At 43.3% G+C, this 11,316-nt stretch overlaps 1 protein-coding gene and 1 long non-coding RNA gene across 2 annotated transcripts; both read left to right on the forward strand.

The window, feature by feature from the left end:
* Window positions 1–4,628: 4,628 nt before the first annotated feature.
* Window positions 4,629–6,885, forward strand: LOC100277803 (uncharacterized). The gene is given in 2 exon segments (NM_001151281.1): window positions 4,629–5,786; window positions 6,722–6,885. Coding segments are annotated over 2 exon segments (537 nt in total). The 5' UTR covers window positions 4,629–5,296; the 3' UTR covers window positions 6,769–6,885.
* Window positions 6,886–10,258: 3,373 nt separating this feature from the next.
* On the forward strand, window positions 10,259–10,624 carry LOC103632678 (uncharacterized). Its single transcript, XR_556092.1, has 2 exons — window positions 10,259–10,341; window positions 10,414–10,624. It is a non-coding gene; the product is annotated as an uncharacterized lncRNA (long non-coding RNA).
* Window positions 10,625–11,316: the final 692 nt, after the last annotated feature.

Here is an 11,316-nt window from a genome sequence, read left to right on the forward strand (position 1 = left end):
TCCGATATGGTGTCCTCGCCTCCAAGATGAACTAAGTTAATGTCATTTATGTAATGCATGTTCTTCAACACTTCAATATGATCTGCTCCAATTGTCGATTTACCGAAGATAACATGACTTGGTTTCGTCGGCCTAATGTCTTCACTATCTCCTTCAATGTCCAAGTCTTCGCTATCATCATCGGACCCATCTGTTGCACTAGCTAGACTTCCCCCAACAACTTTAGCCAAGAGGGCGCTCTCACCTGGCACCATCTCAGCAGCACTTAAAGCTTTCACTATGACAATATCTAAAGCCACTTTCTCTCCTGGCATCTCTACCAAGCTAGAACCTCACTCACAAGGCTCGAAGCATGGTTCAAAGCAACCATCGAATGCGGAGGAAATTTAACAGCAAAGCACAAAATGAGGTGAATGACGTGCTCAACACGTGTGTCTCACTTCCTTTTATATAAAAAGGTTTCCAAATCCAACAACTCACTCACTATGCAGTCAACCCCACCAACCAAAACTCCATGGAGTGCCTCGCATAACGAGCTTTGAGAAGGTGTTTTTTAATCTTCGGCACAAGGCCTTCCAATTACATTTTTGCGGCCTAAGCTCGTTATGAAGAAATAAACTAATTCCGCAAGGGGCTACTGTTGGGGACATCTATTACCGAAGATCCTCAAAACCCCTTATTATCAAACTAAAATATGTTTTCATGTACTCTATAAAGGAGTAGTGAAGCTATTCTTCGTCAAAAGTAGCATATGGATTAGGGACAAAGCTGTGGAGCCTCACCTACGTATGACTGCCGCAGAAACAAAAGCCGAAGGAGACAACTTTGGCTCCATGAGCATCGAAAAACGAAGCAAGAGAGGAGAATATGAAGAATCAAGAATAGATATGGCAATGGGTAAATACCCACCGGATATTACTATCCCATACCAATACTCACGACAAAAATAATCCCATCAGCTCACCATATCCGCTAGTGGGTATGGATTTACCCCCATACCCATACCCATGTGGGTATGGTCACCATTGGGTCACCCGTACCCCCAAAGATTAAACATATATCAAAATAATACATTATACAAATGTCAAGTATATCAATCTAAATATCATTACAAAATTTCGAGCATCATTCAATCATTCATTCAATAACACCATGGATAATTGGATAAAGTAGCAACACTAGGATAGTACCACATAACACATTACATGTTCCATTACATTACATGGTCATCAAATAGTTGTTAATGAAAGTCGCCTAGAGGGGAGGTGGATAGGCAAAATCTGAAATTTACAAACTTAAGCACACACTACAAGTCGACGTTAGCGTTAAAATTAAATCCGAGTCCGAAAGAGAGGGAAAACAAATCAACCAAGAAATAAAGCGGATGGACATGGTGATTTGTTTTACCAAGGTTCGGTTCCAAAGAACCTAGTCCCCGTTGAGGTGGTCACAAAGACCAGGTCTCTTTCAACCCTTTCCCTCTCTCAAACGGTCACTTTAGACCGAGTGAGCTTTCTCCTTAATCAAACGGGCCACTTAGACCCCGCAAGGACCACCACACACTTGGTGTCTCTTGCTTTGATTACAAGTCACTTGAGAATAAGAATGGGAGAAGAAGAAAGCACGATTGCAAAAGCCAAGTGACAAGAGCGACAAATAACACACAGATCACTCTCTCTCTCTCTCAAGTCACTAATAACTAATGATCACTTGTCTCAATTGTGGAACTTGGAGAGATTGGAAGCTTTGATTGTGTCTTGGAATGGATTGCTAGCTCTTGTATTGAATGTGAAGGATTGTAATGCTTGGGTGAAGTGAATGGAGGTGGTTGAGGTGGTATTTATAGCCCTCAACCACTTCCTAGCCGTTGCTCTATTTCTGCCAACCGCGGATGGTCCGCGCCCCTGGTCCGGACGGTCCGCTCCTGCACATCAACGACTGAAATCCCAACGGTCAGCAGTAACGGCTATATCAACGGCTATAATACATTAAATGCGTTGTCAGATGTCAGGTACGACAGTCGCAGACGGTCCGGTCGTGCACCCCGAACGGTCCGCGAGGACGCTATAATTCATTTTACCGAACCCGTCACCTTCGGGTTTTTCGGTCTTGGGCCGACCGGACGGTTCGCGCCTGAGGCTGGACGGTCCGCGCTTGGTCTCGGACGGTGCTTGCTTTTCCATCGGACGGTCCGTATTGTAGACTTGTGTTTTTGCATTGGTTCTGTCCGAGGGTCATCTAGGTGTCGCGGACGGTTCGCCGCAAGGGCTCGGACGGTCCGTGCTTAGGTGATTTTCCAAAAATCTTCTCCTGTCCGGAATAATCTACGGTATTCCGGACATTCAATTTAGAATAGTTATAGATGAACTTATGCACCTGTGAAATGATCAATTGGGCAAACTGTTTAGTCCACAAGGTTTGTGATGGTCGTCAAACACCAAAATCAATTATAGGAAATGTTGAGACTATTTCCCTTTTAGTTAAGCCTTTTATGACATTATCACCCAAAAAGTTTCTTAAATAGTCAAAATAGATGGATGGTCGAAGGCCAAGTTCACGCTTTTATACTGGGTATTTTATACCCATGGTTTAATGGGTATGGGTGAGGACGGAACGTTCTAATACCCGTTTACCTATTGGGTGAAGGTTTTTTCCTAAAGAGACCCATGAGTAGAATATTTAGCTTGTATACATACCCTAATAGAGTAAATACCCATCAGGTATCGGGTCGCGGGTACCCATTGTTATATCTAATCAGGAAGCTTGTTCGGCGTAGAAGGAATGGGAAAAAGACGACGTTACCCTACAAGACTTGTAAATCATGTGTATAATATTTATGGGCATGTTTGCAATTTCATATGAAGTTGTAACTCAGGACTCTAAATAGAGGAACACTGCCATGGATTGAGGATACATTTTGGAGTTTGGTAATGCTGATTCGCTCCGCCTCCGAAGATACCTTCCGATACCTTCGAGTTCTCATTTGCGAAGCCGAAGGTATATTTATAATTGTTTGTTGTGTTGTGAAAATGGAGCAAACCTCATGAAGTAATGAAATAAGTAAATAATTTCGTCATTTATACTTTGTGGCTAATTGGTATTGTAAAAGCTTGCGTGTCCATCTACTCCCTTTGATTGGCTCTGGAAGGGAAGTCAAATAAAAGGAGAAGCTTAAGATCTACTTATTTATGTTGTCTTATTTTTGGTACCTGTGAGGAACCGAAAACTAGTAACCAACAATCACATTTTTTTATAAAACACTCAATTTGAATCTTCCGCCAATTTTAGGTTGTCAATTAATTCCTAAAAATGAGCAAAAACACTGCAACTTTATGTTTTTATACATAGTATTTTAATATAACAAACCATACCATAGTCACGTTACAATTTTTTCGGGTTGCTTCATAAAACACCATTTTGACATAATTCAAAATTTAAATGCTCATTCAAATGTAATGTAATGATCATTTTATGTACTAATGATGCTTATAATGATATTAGGCACATGTTAAAAATGTTTAGCGATCAGGTTCCTGACACGAGATCCGTCCGCTGAGCAGGCAAGGAATGTCTGACCAAAGCGCCTCCGTGTTTTTACTAACGTGATTGACATGATAAACATAAATAAACACCACCACACCAGTAACATATCTGCACACATTATTCCGAGTACGCGATACCAGTACTAGCAATTGTAGAATTAATTCTGTAATAATATAACAGATTAAACGAAGTTTCCCCTGACGAACACGTACACATACTTGACCAGGCACATCCGAGTAGGGGTGAAACGAACCGAGTCGGCTTGGTCAAATAACAAGCCTAGCTCGGATTAACTCGCTTCTCTAGCGAGTCTGAAATTTAATGTAAAATTGCTCTCCAAATTTTAGTAACCAGGTTCTCGGATCGATGAGATCGAGGAACAGAAACGTGGTACACGGTACGCTACTAAAACTAGGATTTAACACTACTGGAACGAGATTGTTCCCACGTTCCCGAACGAGGAACGTGGCCAAGTTCCCAGTTCCGGGTTACTAAGCTCCAAATAATAATGTAAAATTTTAAAAATAATATATGTAAAATATTTGAAATTAGTAAGATAAATAGATTACTAATATATTATAAAAATAGATTAATTTTGTACTATAATTTTAAATAATATAAATTAATTATCTATTGGATATTAATACTATATATTAATTAGAATCTTACGTAACAAATTGTGTTAGATCAAGCCACGAGCGTGAGTAGCAACGAATCAAGCTAAGCTGAGCTGGTTTACTCTTTTCACACGCTACAAAATAGACTTATCTAACCGAGCCGCTGAGCCTACTCGTCAAACTCAAGCTTTTTTTTAACCTACATCTGAGCAAGGAAGCCTAGGATTGAAACGGAATGGGCAAGCGCCGCAAGCCTAGTGACAAGTGTGAAGTGCCCCGGCACTGCACGAAAGCGAGGGCTTGCCCCGCACGCTGGCCACCCCGGGGCGCGACACGTCAGCACGCTCGCGGCAGGATGATTGGCCTGTGTGGACCCGCGCCCCCCTTGGACGGCGGGGATCTCGTCCAGCCCAGGCCCCAGGGTTATAAAACTTATCCGTCCCGGCCGCGAGGCTCGCTCCAATCCTTAACCCAATCGGTTGGTGGTTGCGTCGCGTTGTGTCGGAGGTTGGAGTTGGAGCGTCTCGCGTGCGAGAGGATCTGAGCGGAGAAGGCCATGGAGGAGAGTAATTAGCGGTTGCTGGGTCGGGAGGAGGTGGTGTGGTTTTGATCGTAGTCGCGTTTGCCGGGGCTCGATTTCGATCAGAAAACTTTTTTTACCGGATATTCTTGGGTGGGTGTGTTTTTGGGCCGCAAATTGTTATCGCCGGTGTTCGGGGCTCGATTTTGAAGAAGAACCCAATTTATTAGGGGGGAAATTTCCTGCTTTTGTTTTCGGGGCAATGGTTTTGGACTCCCAGACGCTTCGGATTAGAGAATTTTTGCCCCAATAACGAGCCATTTTTTCAGTTGTGCTACTCGTCAATCAATCCAGTGATTCTGAACTCTGAAAGAAAGAAGAAGCTTTCCTAATTTTCGTGCTCACTGTGTCCAAAAGCTTTCCGTTGGATCTACTTGTGAATCGGTTCCTTTTTTTTTTAATCTGAGATATCCTTGTCGCTTTAGGTTTTCGACTCGGCAGATCCAAGGGAACGACGAATTTGCCTGATTTCTCCGCGATTTTTGGTCCGATCGAGAGGCTCCAAGCCTCTTTTTTTCTCGCGAGGAGAAGCAAGGGTTTTCCTTTTTTTTACGCCATGTCCATGGCGCTGAGCCGCTTCACGCAATGGCTATGGCCGGGGAGCGCCGCGGCGCCGGTGGCCGCCCACGAGCACCCCAACGAGGGGCTGACGAGCTCCTCCTTCCCGGACTTCCCCTCCGGCTTCCGGGAGCCCGACACCGTCACGTTCTACACCGGCAGGGGCGCCGGCGGCCGCCGCGCGCGCCCGAGGAGGGTCAGGAACCGGCGCCGCAGCCGCGGTGAGCCCCGTGTCGACCGGGAGTACGACATGGTCATCGTCCCGTCCGACGGCGGTGGGTGCCTCTCCGGCTCTGACTCGGACGACTCCGACTGGTCCATCGGCTGGCTCGAGCCACAGGCACCGGAGCTTCAGACGGATGGCGACCCCGAGAACTGCTTCGCCGTCCTCGTGCCCTGCTACCGCCACGGCCGCCAAGAGCAGCAGCCCGGGAGGCACGAGGGCAGGTTTCTTGGCGCCGGCACCCTCACCAATGGTGGATTCTCTGGTGAGCGTGCCGACCTCGTATGTGAATTCAATGTGCTTTCATTTAATTTTTTAACTAAAACCAAGAAGCGATCATGCTATATATCACTTCGTATTTATACTTATGGAAAGATTCAGATCTATACATGTTCAGTATTGGAAGGAAATCACGTACGGTACTAGCAATACACGGATCTGTCTGAAGTAGAATTAGGAAGGAGTCATGTCAGCTGGTTGTTTCTTGTGTACTGTGACTAGTTCAGTTTTCTGTTTGGCAAGCTGACATAAACTCTAAATTCGGCACTTTTCAGTTACAAAATTCTTGTTTTGGCAATAATTTCAATTTGTTAAGGTGACATAACACAGAGTATAATATAGGATAAGGAGCTATAGTCTTTATCAAGGCAGACTTGCTTTTCTTTCCCCTTTTTTCTGATAGAAACTGGTGGTCATATGCAAGTAGGCATCTGGAGTTATTCCCCAATGATTGCTTGGTATATGCCGTTATTTGTTCAACACTGAGCTGATTGGAGTAGTTCTATCGAATTTATGGGTGGATTGGCTTAATAGTCATATGTGATTGGTGCTGTTGACTCATGGATTTGGTGGCTTACTTTGTGGTACTATGGAAGATTTGAAATTCTATAATTTTGTTAGTTTGTAAAGTTTGTCGTAAAGCCAATTGGTGGGTACACTAAGACTTAGTGGTCTACTTTTGGTGTTTCAGTGAACAAAAAGATAACTCAATCATCTGTGAACTTGCACTGCTTTCTGTGATTGAACTTGAACCAACTAATAATATTCAGTTGCCTTCTTTAGCCTTTCAATCTTTTAAAATGTTTCGCTTTTTTTGGTAATCTTGTTCGGTATATTGATCGACAGCATCAGGTCCATAACCTAAATGTAACACGAGTGCAGTTTATGTTCTCTAATATTCTTCTTTCTTTTGATTTGCAGATGGAAAGAATTTTGTAGAGCAGTGGCTTTCTTCTCTCCAGAACTAATACCGTCCGACCTGTCCTAGCTACCCTGTAAATAGTATCACTCTGTTTTGTTCTACTACGTTTGTCCTAGTCGCAGAATGTATCGATGAAGGAAGACATGGAAAAGCCCTAAAAAAAGAAGGAAATCTAAAAAGAAAAATGAGGAGCAGTGGGATTCTGAAGCGGCACCAAATGGGTATGTCCTTCCTGAGGTGTTCCCAGAATCCCAGGCTATTCTACTCTTGCAAAGCAATGCGAAAGCTGAACTACACAAACTGCACGCCATCAAAAATGATTTTGCCGTCCTGATATGTGCGGAGTGCTAACCTGATGATTGATAACACGTAGAGATGAACTGCTATTCCATTGTTAATTTGTCCCACTTGCTCGTGGACCTCGAATTCTACTGCATGTACATTCTGTTCTTGCAGTGTATATATATATAGTCTTGCCCAGAGCTGCAGTGGCGTGATTGTTCAGTCTGCCTGTATATAGTGTTCTTGCAGTGTATATAGCCTTGCGCAGAGCTGCAGTTGCGTGATTTAGTGTGTGGTGCGTGTGTCCTATTCTTGTACATGGGAATTGTATTCTGATGAATGAATCTATGAATGAATCTATCTATCTGCTGTATACAAATTTTGTGACAATGTGAGCTCAATTCTGCTGAGTCTTCCTGACGTGTTGTATGGTTTATGATGTGCGTGATTAAATTTCTGTATTTGATTCTTCAGAGTGTCTCTGTGTTATACGCGTGAGTGATTGAATTTGCCAAAGGGGCACAAATCTGGGTAATGAGTTCAAGCAGAAACAAGTAGGTTCATTTCTACCATTTTGTTTCATTTTGATAAGGTTGCTGTTTTTCCATGGGTTGTGCGGTTGTGCTAAGTTTGATAGGGTCTTATGGGTGTTGTGCTGTTTTTCCAGCAGTTTACCTATTCTTATATTCAAACTTTACTATACGAACAATGTAGTCTACAATATAAAATAATATTTTGGATAGTCATATAGATGAAATATAGATGAATTGCTCGAAGCGGTCTTATAAAGCGGATGCACGCAGAATTATTCCTAAAAGATAGTAGGCCATTGTATCTTCGGAAATGTTTGAATACACTAGAGCTAATATTTATTGGCTAAAAAATTGATAGTAAAATTAGCTAGCTAATAAATAGGTATATAATTATTAACTAATTTACTAAAAATAGCTAATAGCTGAAGTACTGAACTATTGGCTAGGTGTTTTAATGTTTCGAGCTAATTTTAGGTGTTAACTATTAGCTATATTGCATTTAAACACCCTCTTAACCATGGACTATTGCCGAAGCATGCTGAGCAAGTGTACCTTAATTGTATTTTCTGCGATATTAAATTATGTCTGTTGTGATCCAAATTAATAGTTTTTTTGAGCAAAATCCAAATTACTAATAGTTAGGGGAGAGTTAATGGAAATTGGTTCCACAAGAGCGGAGCAAATGAAAATGAGATGGACTGACATTGTCAGTGGGCTTTTAATGGGCCACAAATTATACGTTGGGCTTTTATTATTTTCTAACAGTGGATTTCTGTTTCGGATATGGGCTCAATCTGTTGTGTACTCCTTTTTTTTACAACACAAAGCAGCGGTAGCACCCACTCGTATAGGTGTATATTTGGGCCGGGTCTGATGGGTCGGCCCGAAGCACGAAAAAAAGCACGACTCAGGCACGGCACGGCACGACCCGATATATCGGGCCGAGGTCGTGGCCCATGGGCGGGCACGAGCACGACCCGTTTAAGGCAGGCACAAAATGACCCATATATAGGCACGAAAAGGCTCATATATTTATTAAAATCACACTTCATTCCACACTTTCATGTACTTGATAAAGAACACAAAACTAGAGATAATGTTAGTTAGATGTTTTTTGTATCTTTGAATTAGAGTATGTGATGTAATTTTATTTTTGTTATGAACATCAGATAATGAACTGAACTTACGAACTTTATATAGAGTTGATTATATTCTTTTTCTTTCTAACAAAATGATTTGTAAACGAGGTAGTCATTGCATAGCTCTAGTAACTTAATACAAATATTAAGTTTGCTTTTGGTCAAATTTAGTTGACTTATCTTTTATTTGTTTTATTAAATTTGTTTTGAATTTCGGACTCTCATGTGAATTTCGGGCCCTCATGTGAATTTCGGGCCAAAAACTAAATTTCAGGCCAAAAATTGAATTTCGGGCCCTAATGTGAATTTCGGGCTTTTATAATTTCGGGCCGCCCGAAATGAGCCCGGCACGTTTTAAGCAATTACGGGTCAGGCCGTGGGCCGAGGGTTAGACCCGTGGGCTAGCCTGGCACGGCCCGAAATTCAAATTATACGGACCTTTTCGGGCTTAGGCCAGACCGGGCGGCCCGAATGTACACCTATACCCACTCGTATAAACTCCAACAGGTATATCCTACCCTTATCTGTCCGACAAAATATTTAGTGCGAGCCTTTTACTTGGTAGAATCATGAAAGCCCTTTAGAAAAATATATTTAAGAGTTTATTTTTTTTAAAATGCAACTATAAATATGCATAATGAATCTATAGATATAAAAATAATTTAAGATCCAAACTCCTTTATAATAAACACTACTCCTTAAGAGTATAGTGTAGGCGTCCACAGGACTGATGGTGCACGGTTCTGCCTTCCTCCGCGCGTCTGCGCCCCTGCCCCCCGAAATCTCGCACCGCGCGTCCAAGCCCCTACGCCGCCGCCGCCTCCTCCTCCTCCTCCTCCTCCTCTCCCCCTCACTGCGCCGCCACCTTCTCGGTTCCGCGTGTCCGCGACTCCTCACAGCAACCGCCCTTCCCCTGGTCCTCTCTCTCTCCCCCATTCCCCACGAATCCCACCTCCGCGATGCCTGATATGCGACGAGCACGGCATCGACCACACCGGAAAGTACGCCGGCGACTCCGACCTCCAGCTCGAGCGCATCAGCATCTACTGCAACAAGGCCAGCGACGACCGCTTCGTCCCGCGCGCCGTCCTCATGGACCTCGAGCCCGGCACCATGGACTCCGTGCGCTCGGGCCCCTTCGGCCAGATCTTCCGCCCCGACAATTTCGTCTTCCAGTCCGGCGCCGGCAACAACTGGGCCAAGGGCCACTACACCGAGGGCGCCAACAACAACAGGAACCGCACCCGCCATCCGCGCTCCAAATCTCGCTGCTCACTTTCTAAGCGCGGGGAGGAGGCGGGCCAGCTGAGTCGGTCGGCTTCCGAGTCGTCGTCTTCGGCGGGGAGCATCGGCCGCACGCCGTCTGGAAGGCGGGCCGGCCGGCGCGGCAGCGACGTCGACGGCGACCGCTCCAGTCGCGAGAGTTTCGAAGCCCAAGGTGAGACGCGCGTGGTTGCTTGTTTTCAGCAGAATTTGCTCGGCTGATTGATCGCATCTAAATTCTCCCCCTTTTTTCAGCGGAATCCATATAAATATTGTGGTATGTAATGCTGGTACTCAGTTACTACCTGAACTGAATTGCAGCACCACTTCGCCCTTCTACTACACTAAATACACAAGCAACAGCAAGGTTCATTGGACACTCACTTTCCCATCTGACATCCGGTACATACTTGGACATTAAGTTTATGTGGATTCTTGATTATTATGGCATGGAAATGAGATTCTTTTATTCAGATCAGAAGAGGAGCATGCATGAAATAAGTAGAGGAGAAAGGCGGAGTTGGTCTGGGCAGAAGAGAAAGCCTGAACCTTTAGTAGAAAAGAAGTCTGTTCGTGCTGCTGCAGAAGAGTTCTTTGCAAAGGCTTCTCAGGAACTTATTGGACATAGTGATTGCAGGGTCAAGGGTCCTGTTATACTCATTTCTGATGAAGATGAGGACTAGATTAGTATGTTGTTTTTTGTCCGTTTGTGAAATATTTATACTGCTGATTTGTCATTGTTGACTTTGTTCTTACTGCAAAAGCAATGCTGGACACAACAAGCCTACTTACATTACATGCTGATGTGTACAACATTGTAACATACTCAGACATGAGGACATATATGGCATATTGGCCACAAAATCATGGTCCACTGATCTGTCTTCATAAAAATAAATGGCACTGACAATCCTTGATTGTTAATATAGATACTTACAGATTATTGCAGTTTACAGACTCTTGGCATCAAAAATTTAATGATTGAACATGTATACATTTTTCATAACGTGCAATATGTGAACTTGTATACATTTTCAATGCAATATGTGAACATGTATACATTTTTCATGATTCAGTTACAATTAATTTAATGATTGAAGTTTTTGTTCCCTTTTGCATATAGACTATTCTTCTGAAAAATGTGATAGGACACTACTCTGAGGACATCCTTCGCTTTGACGTAGATGACGCATAACCAATAACCAATACCGGTCCATTGCTTCTCAATCTGTAGTGAAGATAAAGTATGTGTTCTTTACAATTTGAAGAAGTCCTTAGAAGTGTACTTTGACCATTCGACAATAATCAACAATTGTTACAAAAACAATCTGTATTTAGAAGATGTTCACGATGTGAATCTAGCGATACTTATTTACC

The sequence above is a fragment of the Zea mays genome, chromosome 7, assembly GCF_902167145.1.
Source record: "Zea mays cultivar B73 chromosome 7, Zm-B73-REFERENCE-NAM-5.0, whole genome shotgun sequence".
Lineage (NCBI taxonomy): Eukaryota > Viridiplantae > Streptophyta > Magnoliopsida > Poales > Poaceae > Zea > Zea mays.